This window comes from Hyperoodon ampullatus, assembly GCF_949752795.1.
Source record: "Hyperoodon ampullatus genome assembly, chromosome: 2".
In the NCBI taxonomy this organism is placed as follows: domain Eukaryota; kingdom Metazoa; phylum Chordata; class Mammalia; order Artiodactyla; family Ziphiidae; genus Hyperoodon; species Hyperoodon ampullatus.
In genome coordinates, this window is record NC_136915.1 from 96,004,883 (window position 1) to 96,022,262 (window position 17,380).

General features: G+C 37.8%; 1 protein-coding gene across 2 annotated transcripts in view; it reads right to left on the reverse strand.

Annotated features, from left to right (window-relative positions):
- VAV3 (vav guanine nucleotide exchange factor 3) overlaps positions 1-17,380 on the reverse strand; it is a gene marked incomplete at its 5' end in the record, with an annotated part of 403,292 nt that overhangs the window by 49,115 nt on the left and 336,797 nt on the right. For both annotated transcript variants that reach the window (XM_079697986.1, XM_079697985.1), the window contains one exon: positions 675-740. In XM_079697986.1, the coding sequence (XP_079554112.1) occupies positions 675-740 (66 nt within the window). The remainder of the gene's footprint in view (positions 1-674; positions 741-17,380) is intronic.

The window sequence follows — 17,380 nt, forward strand, 5'->3', positions numbered from 1 at the left end:
AAATAAACAGTTATGACAAACTAAAGCAAAGAAAAATATATTAAGAGATTTGACTGAAGAATCTGCGGACGTTCATGCTTTCTAGCAGACTTTCAAACACACTAGTTGAAGTGCAATCTCTCTGTACCCCAAAGTGACTGGAAATATATTAGACCATACCATTCTTACCTCAGAGGGAAAAGAGAAGTTTGTACAATACATCTGATCAGTAGCTTTAGTTTATTCCTTCTAAAACCTTATAAAAATGTTAATTTTGTAAATTATACTAAGTAAAACTTTCCTGTTGCATGTATTCCCTTAACTTTTTTTTTTTTTTTTTTTTGCGGTAGCGGGCCTCTCACTGTTGTGGCCTCTCCTGTTGCGGAGCACAGGCTCCGGACGCGCAGGCTCAGCAGCCATGGCTCACGGGCCCAGCTGCTCTGTGGCATGTGGGATCTTCCCGGAACCCGCGTCCCCTGCATCGGCAGGCGGACTCTCAACCACTGAGCCACCAGGGAAGACCCTTCCCTTAACATTTAAAAATATTTTCTGACAATGGAATCATAATTTTGGAATATGTTATTAATAAGAAAATATTAATAGAATTAATGAGGGGCCAGACCAATATCCTTTGTACTTTCTTGACAATTCATTATAGCATCAAAAAACAAAGTAGAAAGAAATAAAATACTCACACATGGGCAAGGCTTGACAGCATCACTCGGAAAAAATCCAACCTCTCCAGATGTTAAATTTCTACCCTAAATTAGAAAAAAAAGATGCTAGTGTTGAGAACAAATTTACTATAATGATGATCCGATAGCAGTAGATGCATAATGTTGTCGGTTGGGATCCTCAGAATTACTTCCACATTGTATCCAGTCCTAAGCATTAACTGACTGTGGCTCAGGAAGGGAAGCATAAGCAGAAAGGTTTTAAAATTGTTAAACTTTACATATGGCTTCAGATCACGATTATAAAATAAGAATTCAAGTTCGACTTTCCAATCTACCATTCAATTTTGTTAACTTCACACCCCTCAATCCTATAATAGAGAAAATAGCATACTGTATCTTTCAAACTTATATTCATAAATACAAGTAGATCACATAGGTTTTGTGTAAGCTCATGATTAATTAGGATATTGGTATCCCTAACAGAACTCATGAGAATGTTCCTCCAACAGGATGAGACATTTCAAGACATGTGGAAATGGAAAACAGAGCATAATATGACATTTTAGATGATTTTCAAATTTAGGAGAAAGAAACAGGATATTGATTAAGGGAAGGGGACAGTTAAGATGTTGGAGGAAAGGATTAGGACTCAAAACGCCATTGTAAATGAGAAAAGAGGGACGAAATTAACAATAAGAAAAGAATTTATTCTTGGAGACCTTTAGTCAAATTCCTCTTTAAAACAATCTTATGACAACTGTTTCCCTTTTCTAGAAAGACAAACTGTACTCAAAACATACTGCAACAATAAGAACATGTAATTAAAAAGTTCTTGTGAGATTATTTCTCCTTGTCCAGATATTGGACTTGTTTTTATTTGCCATTTAACCATTGCTTGCTTCTCAGTAGCTCAGATGAATAAGTTGCATTATAATTGAATGCTACATGCTCTACTTTTTTTTTTTTTTTAAGATGTTGCGGGTAGGAGTTTATTAATTAATTATTTTTTTTGCTGTGTTGTGTCTTCGTGTCTGTGCGAGGGCTTTCTCTAGTTGTGGTAAGCGGGGGCCACTCTTCATCGCAGTGCGCGGGCCTCTCACTATCGCGGCCTCTCCTGTTGCGGAGCACAGGCTCCAGACGCGCAGGCTCAGTAATTGTGGCTCACGGGCCTAGCCGCTCCGCGGCATGCGGGACCCTCCCAGACCAGGGCTCGAACCCATGTCTCCTGCATTAGCAGGCAGATTCTCAACCACTGCGCCACCAGGGAAGCCCATGCTCTACTATTTTTGACAAAGAGAGTAACAAAAAACGATCAGAAAACATCTCCCTCTTGAAGTAGTATTGCTTTGTTCCCACAGATCTTGGCTATGAGTTTGTGGAGGAAATTTTAAAAAGTGGGAATCTAGAATTCAAGACAATGATGATGAGGAAGACGAGGAGAAAAGGGAAGACGGGGGAGGAGAGAGTGGGAGAGAGAGAAGGTAAGTGGAGCAGAAAAGGGGGAAGAGTCAGAGGTATGGGGAAAAGGGGAGAAAAAAGAGAAAAGGAAAGGGTGGGGTTAGGATAGAAGGAGATCAATTATGTAACCAAGCAAGGAGAAGATAATAATTTTGGCCAGGTTCTCAAACCACATTGCACTTGCATATTAGGGAAAAGGTAAGTGAACAAGTGGGGTATTCATTCATTTAGTCAACAAATACAGTATCTCATGTTTGATTAGACACTGAGAAAAAAAATGCAAAAATTCATAAAACAGTTCTTGTTTTCCCCTATATTTTCAGAAGATATGTATATACCTAATATAATACAAAGTAGAAAGGGCTAAATACTGAAAGCGGTACAGGAGATGCTATGGAAATTCAAAAGCTAAACTGAGTATTGGGGGGTTGCCTGAAAGCTACATGGAAGAGGGGGCACATGAATGTAAAATGTGCAGGGTTTAAACAAATAGAGATGGAAATGGAGAACATTCTGAAAACAAAATACATCATGAGAAAGGCATGGGGCTAGGAAATTACAGGATGTGCATGGGAAATGCAAATCGTTCCCTTTAAGTGGAGTCTAATAATGAGTAACACTTATTGTAACCCTAACTGTATGACAGACACTGCCCTGAGTGTTTCATTTAGTCCTTACAATAATCCTTTGTGGTAGGTCCAACTACTATCTCTATTTTAAAGGTGAGAAAAATGAGACATAGAGGAGTTAAATGATTTGCCCATGATCACAGAGCCAGTAAGTGACAGAACCAGAATTCAAATTCAATTGTTCTAACTTCAGAGCTTTGCACTGCTTCTCACTACAGCGTAAGACTCATAAAGGGGCACAGTAGAAAGAAAGCTAAAAGGTACTAAGGAACCAGTTTGACAGTGATATCTGAATTTATCATTGGCCATGGGGTTTCAATAAAGGGGTTATATTATATTTTAGAAGAACTAACCTGGCATCAGTATGCAAGCTGGCTTATAGATGGGCATGACTTTGTAGGTGAGAATAACATTAAAGAAATGGTGTCATAGAAAGGGAAGGAGGCCTGGAGGAGGGGAAACAGGTGCTAGAGACATCATTTAACTACAGTGTTTGGGACCTGCCTATGGATTAGATACGGGAAGAGAAGACTATAGGAGTTAAAGATTGGGGGAAAAGTCAAGGATGGAGGTGATCCATCCAGACAACACAGATTTAGATGGCAATCATATAGAGGGGAAACTTGAAATCATAGGACAAGAACGTTGTGGAAGGAAATGTAGACAGAAGAAAACAGGACTTAGAGAAATTAGTCTAATTAGAAGGCAGGAAGGAACCACCACGAGGGAGGAGAATCAGACACTAGAGTGTGATGGCAGCACGGTAACTATAAGGTTTGAATGAAATGTTCCTTTCATTCAACTGCATTTACTGAGTGCTTTTTGGTGCTTTATTTTAAGCATGACACTGAGATACAAGTAAGTAAGTATAATATTTGGGGACTATATGACTAGCTAGACCCTTTTATAAATATAAATGCACCGCGATGCTACCTGAGTAGAAAATATAAGGGTGTGCAGGTGGGAACCATGTACTGACCGAGGCTCATAAATAAAAAGGATAAGGGTGATTGTTTTAAAGTAAAATAAGACCTCTGAGAGTACACCAAAGGAGGTAAGTCTGTTTTTCAGGGGAAAGGCCTAAGCAAGAGCTTTATAATGGTTTTTTAAAACCTATATTTGAAGGTGTATCAACAAATTGGAAAACTTTGGCAATTATAAGAACAGTGAACTGTCAATTCCCATTCTTCATCAGAAAAAGAACAAAAGGTCTTACTCTATCGAATGCAGAGTTCGGGAAAACCAGTGATATTCTGTGACAGTGCATTTAACACTATTGGAGAACTCCCAGGAGAAGCAATTTTTCTCACTAAGCAGACTACTAACATAATTCTGAATTTTTTCCTTAATGAAATGCCCTAGCAGTGCAGGCTACATTTCCTTAATGGTCACAGGCATCCCTTAGATGACAAAGAGGTGAGAAAGAATTTAACATAACAGACAGATAGATGAATAAAGTTACATTTCCTCACTAATTTCTATGAGATGTCAGTTTCAGCTATGGGAAATAATACGTGCTATACTTAATGATTTTCCACTTATAAGGCAGTAGCCATCCTACAACATTTGGAAGATTAAAAAACAAAGTAGTGTGTAGGTGGCGTGTCTTTGGTTCCCTGGTGTTTGTGTGTGTGCTGTGCATTGATCATTAATACTAATGGACGGAGCAGCTATCAATCTCCTACGCATGGATGGGACTGCAGACTGTAGCTATGAAATCAACCATTTTCAAAGGCAATGATTTTGTACACTTTATGTGATCTATTTATGAAATTTTTACTAACCTTGATAAGAGACATGTAGCTGAATTTCCTTTTTCTTTACTTTTCCTGTGTGGTCATTTTATTCCGGGTCAGATAAGCAACTTGTCATTCCTTTTATGCCTATTACAAATGCCAGAGATAGGGAGTCTTCTTTTCGTTATCCTCCTGTCTGATGTTTGTTTTTGTGAGTCCCTTAACATCTTCAAGGTCAACTTGAAAACATTTACAGTTGAAAACATTTACAGTTATGTGTCATCTGATGTACCATACAGTGCTATCTTTATATGCATTTAGTCTACAGGGCATTCTCTACATTATGTGATGGGACTCTTGTAAATCTAACAGTACAGTTTGGGTCATTCTTATGAAAATAGTCTCTTTGGAAAGTACCTGAGAGAATAGGTTATGGGCTGTATATGGTAAGAAAAGATGCACCTTTATAGCTTTCATTAAATGGTGCAGACATAAAACAATATTAAATTATAATTCATAAAACAATCCCTTTTTTCCTGAAAAGCAAATTGCTTCCTATATAAAAATGGATCAAACAGAAAATTGACAACTATCTGTGAAATTCCTGAATGTCACAAATATAAATGCATATTCAGACATTTATTCCTAACTGACCTTTGGTTATAATGATTTTTCATTTGTCTTCAATAGGAAACTACAGGGAATCATAATGAATTAAAACTACTTAGAAATGCTGGTAGAAATGATATTTACAATCTACCTATACGGAGAAAAGCATTAATGTATGCTAGAATGGCAGAGCTAAAATTGCATTTTTAAACTCATAAACAACGATGGCTGAAAATGATAGAAAATATCCTCCAAAAATCTTAATCGTAAATTGCTTGGCTCCTAACTTTGTACAAAGGAGAAAAAATTGCTTTAAGAAAAATACAGAGTGTCTTTTCCCTGTGGCTCATTTATCCCCTTAATACCACCTGGACTGGAGCTTTAATGCACTCCTGGAATAGCACTGAACAATTTGAAACAGATGTGGAAAGCTGAATGTGAAAGGGACAGATGAATGGTTATTTATGAAAGATTGGAAGTTCTCCCAAGTTACAATGCCCTAAACCCTTTCAATGTATGCATGATGGTGCTGTGGAGATTACTAAGAGATTTATCACACATGGGTAAGGGCCAGAGCAACTGTCACTCTGGCCAGTCACTCTCTCACTGTCAGAAATACACAGTCTGCCATGGGGGGCAGCCGGTGGGGGGGAGATGTACAGGGTGGCCATGAATTATGGGAATACAGGTGAATATACAAATTAATTTACTGAATGGATGGATAGCTTTTAGCAAGCACCACTTTGGGAATTATTCTGACCAGCTTTTTTTTTTTTAATTCTTCACTTTTTGTGAGTACGTGAAATGGAACCAAAGGACCAGAAAAGGAGAGAAGACCACGACAAAGAACCTGTCTGAAATTGGCCTTTGGTAAGGAATGATCTCTGATCATAGTGGCAGCTACACTGTAACCAGTGTCATCAGTTAGATATACATCAGTGTTAGTTGTTGGAAAACAGAAAAAGGCAGTATCAGATAGCAGGGATGTGGCATCAGAAGAGCTCATTCTCTTCCCAGCTCTGCTATAAAAATCTGTGCAACTGCAGGCAAGGCTCAATGATAAGGATGAGGACAAGATCTGCCACACAGACCTCACCAGGGTGTTACAAGGATCAAAGAATTAACGTATGTGAAAGCACTTCATAAATGCCAAAAAAATCCCTATTCTTTGTTTTTTTTTCTACAATAGTGCTTTTTGATTTATCTCAATATTTTTACTCCTAAATTTTCATTTTTTTGGTTGGCCTATTCACATGTGATTAAAATAGAAATACCTGGTTCTGCGTATAATCCCACCATCTTCCTTATTTATATTTATGCAAGTTTGCTAAGCCACAAGTAACAGACTCTCATATGTTTCACCTGAATAGGAATTAATTGCATTGCAGACAGTCCATTTCTTTATCTCAATGCTTTCTTGCTAGTACACACATTTTTTTCATTGTTAATTGCTTCTTGTATGTTGAGTAAGGTAAGAAACACATTTTTCTCCCGGTGAACACCTTGAAAATTTGCCAAACATAATTGCATATGGTTATACTGAATGGTCATGACAGTGAATTCCAAAATATTCATGCACACACACAAAGGAACAAAACCATAAACCATGTGCTTTTACCATTTCTCAGTCAAAAGAGAACAGGGTCTTTAACTTTTGTCCAATGTATAAACAGTAAACACGAGGTTTTTCAGAAGGCTGTATGAAACTCACATTCCTGGTATAGTTCATCTGTAGGTAAGTGGCTGTCATAAGCTTAGAATTCTGAATAACTCTAAAAAAACTTGCATCTTGATCTAGGATCTTTGAAATTAAATTTATCTTCACTTTGTAAAGGTTTATAATTGCAGAGTCATCAAAATATATCACAAAGACTGCTTTTATATTTGATGGTTTTTCCAATGCACACAAAATTGTTTACGTTTACTATATCTGAAATTTTGGCAGACAAAAGTGTCAAAAACTAAAAAAAGAATTGTGAAATGTACGCTAGGAAAATACCCACTAAAAAGCCATAAGCTGTATTTCTACACTTATTAGATGTGAGATGAATATAACAGCAGAATGAGACTTGAGACTGCAGTATATTTTTCTTGCTATCCAAAAAATATATTCTGTGAGGTTCCTGGATTTCTCCAGCAGGGAAGGGAACTCTCTAGTTATGGGTGTCTTGAGGCTTTTTCTCCACATTCTCGCTGGCTAAGACACTATACTATACACAGTGCAATCTTGAATCAAAATCTTATAACTGAGGAAAGAAAAATCTGCAAGCAAAAACCAATCTGCATGTAGGTAAGCCAAATCCTAAGTGGTTACTCAATACAAAATCTGGAAAGAAAAACACAGTTCTCTACCACATCTTGGAAGAAATCCTATTTGGGGAGAGGCCACATAGTCCCCAAAATAAATCAGGATTACCAAAGGTCCAAAATATAGATATTTGTTTTTCTACTCCTAACAGACAATTGATGAATGTTTTCCTATCCTTGGTGATTTTAATTTTAAGTAATCACAAAGGAAGTATTCTGAGTAATAGCACCTTACAGATTATATGCTCATGGCAGCATTAGGCATTTTTAAAGAAACTACTCTTCTACTAAGAACAGAATTAGTATTTTAATGAAAAGTGTATTGGCTTCTTAATATGTATTTCTTAATATTTACACTATGCTAGCTACCAGGAGATTAAAAATGAATAACATGGCTACTATCTTCAAGGATCCCATTCAGCTCATGACTTAACTAGCTTTTGATTTGGTTATTTCCATAGAGTTTTATAGAATTTTGGATCAGAAATAAAACTTTTGTGGTAATATGATAATTTGATAGGTATAGAGAATCAGGAGCCAGTATTCTCTTCCTGGCTTTCAGATCTTCAGTAAGTCATTTAATCATTCTTGGCTTCAATATTCTCACCTGTAAAATGACAGACTTTGACCCATGAATTTCTGAGGTCTCTTTTAGTACTAAAGTTCTTTGTTTATATGATCATGTTTCCCAAGTCCCTACAGTTCTCTGGTCAGTTACTGTTACTAAGAAATATCTGATCTACAGACTCTTAATTATGGATACTATGTGTCAGTAATTTAATCTGGTTGTACTTACTTATAGAAGAGAAGAACATTTCAGGTCCTTAATGACTTTCATTCTAACTCAGTGTGAAGTCTTCTGTTTTCCAGGGTACACAGGATTGACTTGTTAGGAATGACATTCCTTCATTCATTCTTTAGGAATTCAGATTACCATGAATAATTAAAATTCAATATATGTTATAATCCGATAAATTATTTGGCCCAAAGCCTTAAGGGTATGCACACGTGCACACTCTATCGAAACCCTTCACAGTATCAAATCAATTGCAGATTGATGGCCCATGGAAGGTATTCTGTGCTTGACACAAACTTGTAGTAATTATGACAGAACATAGCTTATATGGTGGTAAAATAATGGAAGAAAAAGGACCAGAACAGATGTCCTCAGAACTTTTTCCTTAATAATGTTACTCTCTATTTGGAAAAGAAGAGGTAATACTTTACTGTTGGAACTTCTACTTAGACAGCAGAGACTTCATCTAGTTATATTATAACCTACATTTTGCCCTGTCCCAAATGTAGGTTATAATGGGAAACACGGGAAAAGTACCAGTAAGAACTGTTAATCAAAAATGCCAGTCTTGAGAGTTAACAATTAGGACCTCACCCACTTTGTCAGGAGGTTTGCCAATCCCCACAATACAGTCTGTACACTTGGAAACATTCCTGCAAGCTCGGTTTATGATCTATTCAATCAAAGCCAGTTGGCAGTCACCCAGGGAAAATGATTCTTATAGGCCTTTACTAATGTCTGTTATCTTCCATAATCATCTCTCCCGGGCCTCCCTTGTTCTATTACAGCCACATTCTGCCTTTATCTACCTTCCTGTAATTAGGGACCCTGTTTAGCTCAATATTTTGAGGTAAACACCTGTCAAAATAAAGATCTCATAATTACAGGACAAACTTATACCAAATCAGCCTCTACTCTTTTCACACAGCTTCTAATCTTCTAATCCACAATTTCAATTCTGCCTTGGTTTCTCCTAATTTTACACAAGGGATGAGCAAGTGGTGAGAGGCAGTGTAGAAGCCAAGCCAAGATCACCTGAGGAACACCTTGAAACTGCTCCAGTACTGCCTAAAAAGGTATCGCTGCCATGATAAAAACCAAGTTTCAGATTTCACAAAGAAACGCCCTGGAGTAGGAATCTGACCTAGGAAAAACAGTTCCCAGAGATGTTTACTCTCTGGTTTATAACGCCAAAGCAATGAGTCTTTTGGTATCAGAAATCAAGTTTTCTTAACAAAAGATATATGATTCTTTCAGAAATATTTCTTTTGTGTTCTGTTTGCCTCTGATGATGATGCAGTCTGACACTCGAATTTTAGATCAGGAGAAAAAATGCATAGTTTTAGAAAATTCTATTTTAGCTAATATTCTTGTGTGATCTAGAAGGAATCAGAAAAGTCTCCTCCTTATTTAGGGCAAAGGAAAAGAATGCTTTGAAGTGATTTGACAACTAAAGTAGCAGGCAGAGATGTTAGGAGGAAAGATCCACTAATTCCCCCCCACTTACCTCCCTTCTTTGGACCTCAGAGGGTGTCTGGGTCAGGTCCTGTGTTATAGGACAGATGGCTTAAGCACAAAAGGTCAACAGTTCCCACAAGTAAGCACACCATTCCCTAGGCAAAGTTTCTTTCCTGTAAACCCCTGTCCCTGTTTCCTTCCCACTCTCCTTGAGGTATCTAAGGTCTTCCTGGTCCAAACCTGCTGTAAAGAAAGGCTCATGATTTTATCCTGTTTATATCAACTGTGTCCTTCAGAATTTATCATTTGTGATTTTATGTCTAATTAGGAAGTAAAAAGTTTAATATCTAACTAAAGAAATTTCAAAAATTGGGTATCAGAATTGGGTGAGCAGAGTGGTCTTCTATGAGCCTGTGTATATTAGCAGGACTCTTCATATTAAATGTGGGGAAGATGAAATTTTAAGTTTTTTAGAAACCAAACTGATACTCATTTTCCCACTTCTGAAAAATGAAGCTCTTTCAAAATCATTAACAATGATCTTTCAAATCAAAATCTTTCAAAATCATTAACAATTACAACGAAATATACTCTTTCCCCTTTTCAATTTTCTTTCAAGTTTACTTCCTATTTCCTATGATTTTTACAACACCAACACGCTTGTGAGTCATTTAAATATTAAAATCCCCATTTTACAGATAAAGAACTTGAGGACACAAGGTTAAATAGCTTTAAGACTATTCTGAGAGAACAAAGATAAATTTAAATCTGACAAGATGAATGAATACTTTTACAGTTTATCAAATAACAGCATAAAGTGTAATTTGAGTTAATAAACAATGAATTTGAAAACTTGTAAATAACATATGTATTATAGAAATAGGAGCTCTAACCAGTTACTCATTTTAAACCCATGGACTGAATGCCTCTTTGATTCTAGGCATTAGAAATGAAGATGTGAAAGCCATGGTTCTTATCTTTCTGGAGTGCTCTAATTGGACAGGGAGACGGATGAATAAACCATTAGGATACAGTATGATGAGTTACAAGATAGAAGTCCTTTTGGTTCAGATAAGGTGACCCCCAAATTGAGTCTTGATGGTAAAGAAGGGTTTATCTAAGAGAAGAGAATGTGGGTAGAGGGGAAATTTCAGGCAGAAGGTAAAATATACGTCAGTGACTGAAGGTTTGAGAAAACATGTCTCCTATGAAAAAGATCCCTTCAATTGAACCCTCCACTTTTTTCCAAGTTAGAATGAGAAAAAATGCACCCATAAAAAAAAAAATCACCTGGATTGTTCGTTTGAACACAAATAAATATAGCAGTCATGTGGGAAGCAAAAGTTCTTGACAAGGTAAACTAAGACAAGGGTCAACTTGCTGCAGTCACTACCACTGTGTCTTGAGAGCTCAGACGGTGGTAAAGGGAGATTTAACCCCTTGTTGCCCATGGCCAAGTCTAGGGCCAACCCCACCCTCCCCCACCCCAGGCTCCTTGCCTCCGGACTCCATGTGGGTAGGAGTGCTTCCCTCCTGTTAAGACTCTCCCTAAGCTCAACTTATTTTCTGACTTTTTATTCTTTCCTTTGAGGCAAAGAGTTAAAAAAATTTAAAAAGCAAATACTTCTACGTAAAGCAATGTTTTGTTTCCTGATTATTCTACCAAAACAGAACTAAACTGCCTTTAAAAAATGTGTTTTCCTTAAAGGTGTAAAAAATTACAAGTGACTCTCCTAAAACAAAGAAAGGATGCTCTAACATATAGAACTAAAGTAGGAGACCAGAAGTCTGGAAGAGAGTCTAATTTTAATTCTGCACATGCCGTCCTATAGATGGATGATAAATTTGGCCCTTTAAAAACCACAGTTATAATTTACCTTCTTCATGGAGATTTCTGTGAATTAATCAGAATGCATGTAAAAACATTTTCACTCCTTAGAATAAAGATCATGTAGATTTGTAAGTGTGAAGTATCACAACTATTTTCTAGGTTATTTAACGTTCATTGTGGATAAAAAATATCTTTGGCACACTGATTACAGTTTACTGCTTATAACCGCCTTTTGGTTCCAATTAGCTTACAAAATTCTCCCTGTGGAACATTTGGGTATTCATAAATGACAATGAAGCAAATAAAACCCCATGATATAGGACACAGGATCCTCATTGTTTCATAAGCTTTATTCTAAGAAGAAAACACATAAAAAGCACTCTATTGTAATGGAAACCATAGATGGCATGGCAGGATGTTATATTTGCCTGTTTCTCTCTCTTGCCCTCTTTCCCTCTCCGATAAGTAGAATCTGTATCTTTTCTGGGAAAATAAAGTTTCCAATATGAACAAATCTCTTTAGGCCAGAAGGATATTTTCCTCAGTTACTAAGCCCTTATTATCACATATTGCAACATGTTTATCAGCAGTCCAATGACGTGATCAGGATTGTTCCATATGTTATACTCAGTAAAAACTGTGCCTGACACCTACATAGGAAACATACACTAAATGGCCCATTTCCTATTTTATATTCATTTCACTGGAAGGCAATTTTATAGAACTTTCGAGGAAAGAAAAAGAAAAAGACAACAAAAAAGACTAGGAAAATGAATCTCTTCAATGTAAAGATTAAACAGAGAACATTTTTACAGCTCAAGTGGCAACTCATTGTTTGAAAGAAGTTATAATGAAAATGCAGATAGCCCACTCACTTCAATAGCATTAGAAATTACTGTTGTTATAATAATAATAATACAGACTAGACGAATAGCTATTCAAAGAAAGAAAGTTCCTGATAGATAGAAGATAATTTGTATTCTCTGGACATAGAGTATGTAGAAAACATGACAGACTACAATAAAATCCAACTTTCTACACTAATGAGTGAAGTAACTCACTTGGAAAAAAAGAGGAGAAAACAGTTTAGTTTAGAAATCATAATTTCTTGAAAATTTCCAAATAAGCCAAAGCACTTAACTAGTACAAAAGACATTTTTGGAATGCAAATACAAAGCCACTGTAACAGCCCAATAACAATTCTAGATTAATATCCCCAGGTTTAACTCTAGATATATTTGTAACAATATGATTTACAAAAACTCTTAATTAAAAACTTAAAATGGAAACCAGCTGCATCACTTTATCCTGAGCTTTGATCATTCCTCAGATCACTAAGGCCATGAGATTAGAAACCAGTTGTCTTGTTTGTGGTCCTCCCGGATGAAACACAGTCAGACACATAGTAAGCAACTTATTAGTATTTGCATGGATGAATCGGTGGATCATTCATCCCTGAACTGATGAATGGGTGAATAAATAGAAGCTACTGTTAACGAGCACTGTGCTAGAACTGTTTCATATGTTATTTTATTCTGTATGCATTTTACAGATGATAAAGCTGAGGTGCACAGAGTAAGTAGTCTATAAAGGTTATGCTGCTAGATGGCAGAATCAGTAACTAATACTCAGCAAAATGAGCTATAATTTCCTAAATTCTAGCACAGGAAAGAAAAACACTTAACTTGCTTCTCTGGTGCTAATTATGTACAATCTCAAATGAGACCAAACCAATTGAGTAGAGACCAAAGAGAGTTGCTTAAAAACTATCTTCTCAGAAGCAAATGAAAAACTCCCTAATGCAGGAGTCACATCTGTTAGGGTGCAGACCATAAAGCACTTATCACCTTGAACATGAAAACTGGCACATTAACATACATGATCCACTGTAAACACACCTACAGACTCACATGATTTCAGAGAATCAAACCAGCAACATTCTTTATATGCTTAGACCCAACAAGGAAGAGAGTTTTGTTCAGACATTTAAAAAACATGTCACTGTAGATCATGCCACTGAGTAAGTACACATTCAGGCCAGTTTCCTACAGTACTTCCCACGTGTACAGCCTTTAAAACAAAAGCTGATTTTATCACGACAGCCTTAAAGTATTGCAAGATCTTAAGTGCCTTTTGAATCGGACAAAACAATTGTATCAAGTTCAGTATGAAGGCTGCAGCAACTATATTTTCAATGTATACAGATTCTTTGAAAATATACTCTTTACTCGATATCTGTCAGAGCCAAAGTACTGAGTTCATTTTAACACCATATTTTGTAGTTAGTTTGCTATAAATGACCAAATAGTGAGCGGGGGATAATGCCCTAACTCTCATGGAATCTTACCAATTGGATCATCTAGTCAGTGGCTCACATTAAATTTATCTGGGATTGTATACAATCTACTCACGCCTGGGCTCAATCCAGACTAACTGTATCCTCATCTCTGGAAGTGGAGTTGTGTGTTGACATTTTACAAGGCACCCCCTCCCAGATGACGCAGTCCAGAGTTGTGAGCTCTGCTCTGGTCCAGCCCCGCTCTTGTAACAAATGAAGAAATTAAGCCACATAGCAATTAACTGACTTGACCCAGGCATAGAGCTATTTGGCTACAGATGCATGACTTGGATCCAGGTTTTCTCATTCTGCCACTACTTTCAATAAGGCTAGTATCTGTTAGCTAAAAGTCCTTTGACTGGCTTAGAGGCACCCATAAGACAATTCTGACCCACGCTATATCCTTGTCAGAAATACTTGATGAACTTGTAACATATCTTGGAAATTCAAACAGAGCACTAGCTGCCAGCAGGCATGAAGGGTTCTTCTAAAGACAGGCAACCTAATGTCAAACGAATAACTGGAGCTGATAATTGAAGTGTGAGCTATGTCTGAGCAGTGAGTACAGAGCTGCTACTCAATACACACTTGCTGAACTGAACTAAATGTGCTAATTGTTTTCCTCTGTTCTAGACATTAGCCTTTCTTGTTCCTATCATATATCATCCCCTCAACAGATACACACACATGTTTTGTCATCCAGTGGCTCTCATTTCTCCGGAGAGTTTCCGAAGCCATTATACCGTCATACGAGAAACACCTCATGTTTCCAGGCTGCCGAAATGAAATGACAGTAATTTCTTTCTTATAGTCGAAAGAGAATAGAAGGCAGTACAATTTAGTAAAAGAGTGCTGGGGCTTCCAGTTCATCACTCTGTCCTAACAAGAAAGAAGCCGAATGGGCTGAAAAATCAACAACTTTGCTTGGATCCATAAGAGAGGGGAAGACACAGGACAAACCTTGGCCCTGAAGACCAGAGAGACAGACAGGCAAACACAGGGAGTCACAGCTTAGAGGAGAAACTCACCAGCAGAAACTACTACAAGACCCAGCGCTGATGCAGCTGCGGAAAACCTACACTGTAACTGACAAGTTGCTGGCCCCTTACTGTCAACAACCCTCAGAGTTAAAAACTCCAGGAGCCCAGTCACTGGGGGAACCCCACCATATTGTAAGACTTACCTTAAGGAGATCAACCAGATTCCCATGGTAAATATGGAAAAAAAAATCCCTCTTGGCTACATGCAGAGGGAGGGCAAAAGGCATTCCCCTCTTAACAAGGCCTGCCCTCAGAGGAAACTAGTTAACCAGAGCACAACCTGCTGGGGTATTTTCAGAGCCTACCTAACCTGGGGAAGAAAAAAACTCAACTCCAGACCACTCTAGCCATCCTATACCACCTTAGAGGGGAGAAAGAAAACTGAAAACAAAACCAAACCTGTGAAGTTTATCATCCAGAGGCACAAGCTCACTAAAAAATGGGACCTAGTCATAGGACTAATATTTCCCCTCCTGCCACACTTCACCACAACACTAAAGGCCTATTTACAGCAGTTCCCTTTACCCAGTACCTCACACCTGGCTACCCAAGAAAAAAATTACAAGATATACCAAAAGGCTACTTAACCTCACGGTGCGTTAGTTTGCTCATTTATAAAATGGGGATAATAATAGTATTTTTTATAGAATTTTCATTAGCATTATACGTGTTAATATATGTAAAGCGTGCTTAGAACTCTACCTTGTACATAAAAAAGGTATAATGAACATTAGTCATTAGTGCTATTGTTGTCATTATTGTCGCAAGAAAGGAATAAATAAGAGGGAATTCTGTCCAGGTCTGCCGGAAGCAGGGCTAGGAGTAAGAAGGTAGATGGGACAGGAAAGGCTTCACAGAGAAGGCTCCAAATGAGCTGGAGTAGCAGCAGGAAGGCATACACGGGAGGGATGGAGGGCACATAGCATGTGGGCCACCCATGAGAGGTGAGGTCAGAGAAGCAGGCAAGGATTGGACACGGATCCTCGGGTTCACAAATGCTTCCATTCATACTAAGAAATGTGAATTCCGTATGGTCGAAGGAAGACCCTGGAAGACTTTAACAAGGGGTTATGTAATTCACTGCAATGTGAACTTTGTAGTGGTGGGAGGGTAACAGGAAGACAAATTCTGGAGGTGAGGAGACCAGTTAGAAGGTGATCTCAGATGTCAAGCAGCAGCTGATTAGAGTAGAAACTAGGCAGTGACAGTAGAGATGGAGAGGAAGAAATGCATTGAGAGCTAGTCAGAGGATAAAATGAGGCTTATCTGATGACTAAGGAGATGAGGAGGCGGTGAGAGAATGGAAGGAATAGAGAATATACCAAGATGCCAGACTTGAGTGGAGGACGGTGGATGGATTGGATGCTTATGTCATCAATCAATAAGGATACAGAACACTTGAACAACACTATCAATTACTTGGACTTCATTGGCATTTGTAGGACATCCCACCCCAAAAAGTAGAATACACATTCTTTTCAACTGTACACAGAACATTTCTCAAGATAGACCACTTTCTGGGCCATAAAATAATTCTTAATAAATTAAAAATGATTTAAGTCATACAAACTATTTTCCCTTATGATATGGAATTAAATTAGAAATTAGAAATCCCCAATATTTGGAAACTAAATAATGCACCTCTAAATAACCCATAAGAAGAAAGTGAAAGGGAAATTAGTGCTAAATGTCTATATTAGAAAAAGAAAGTTCTTGAATCAGCAAGCAAACATTCTACCTTAGGAAACTAGAAAAATAAGAGCAAATTAAACCCCAAATAATAAGAAGAAAGGAAGTAATAACCAGACTAGTTCTAGGTACTTTTACTGTAAGCATTTTTGTTGCAAAACAAATTTTTTTTTTCTTTTTTTGTGGTACGCGGGCCTCTCACTATTGTGGCCTCTCCCGTTGCGGAGCACAGGCTCTGGACACGCAGGCTTAGCAGCCATGGCTCACAGGCCTAGCCGCTCCACGGCGTGTGGGATCTTCCCGGACTGGGGCACGAACCCGTGTCCCCTGCATTGGCAGACGGACTCTCAACCACTGCGCCACCAGGGAAGCCCTGTTGCAAACATTTTTGTCACATTAACTAACTGGTCATAAAGCAACTTTGCAGCAAAAGATAAAACAACTGGTTGACAGTTTTTGGTTTGACAATTTGGTTTCAACTGGTTGAGATGTGTGAGCATTTCTTCCAGTCAGCAATGTTATTGATGGCTTTATCCAGCTGACAGATGAAGTTGATTTGCCCCAAGAGTTGTTTCTTATTTTGAAACATACTGTGTTGGAGGAGAAAGAGGCTGAGGGCCTCTAAGGTGCAGAGTTGAACCCACATTTCCCCTAGAAATTGTGCAGAGTTGAACCCACATTTCCCCTAGAAATTTGTAACATCTATCAACAGACATGTGACAATATACCAAGAACAAACAACGGTGCAGAGGCTTTCACAACACAATACAAAGCTCAGGTACGAATATGCATCCTAGTGTTTGGAAATTGATACCCCTCTTAATGAAGGAAGA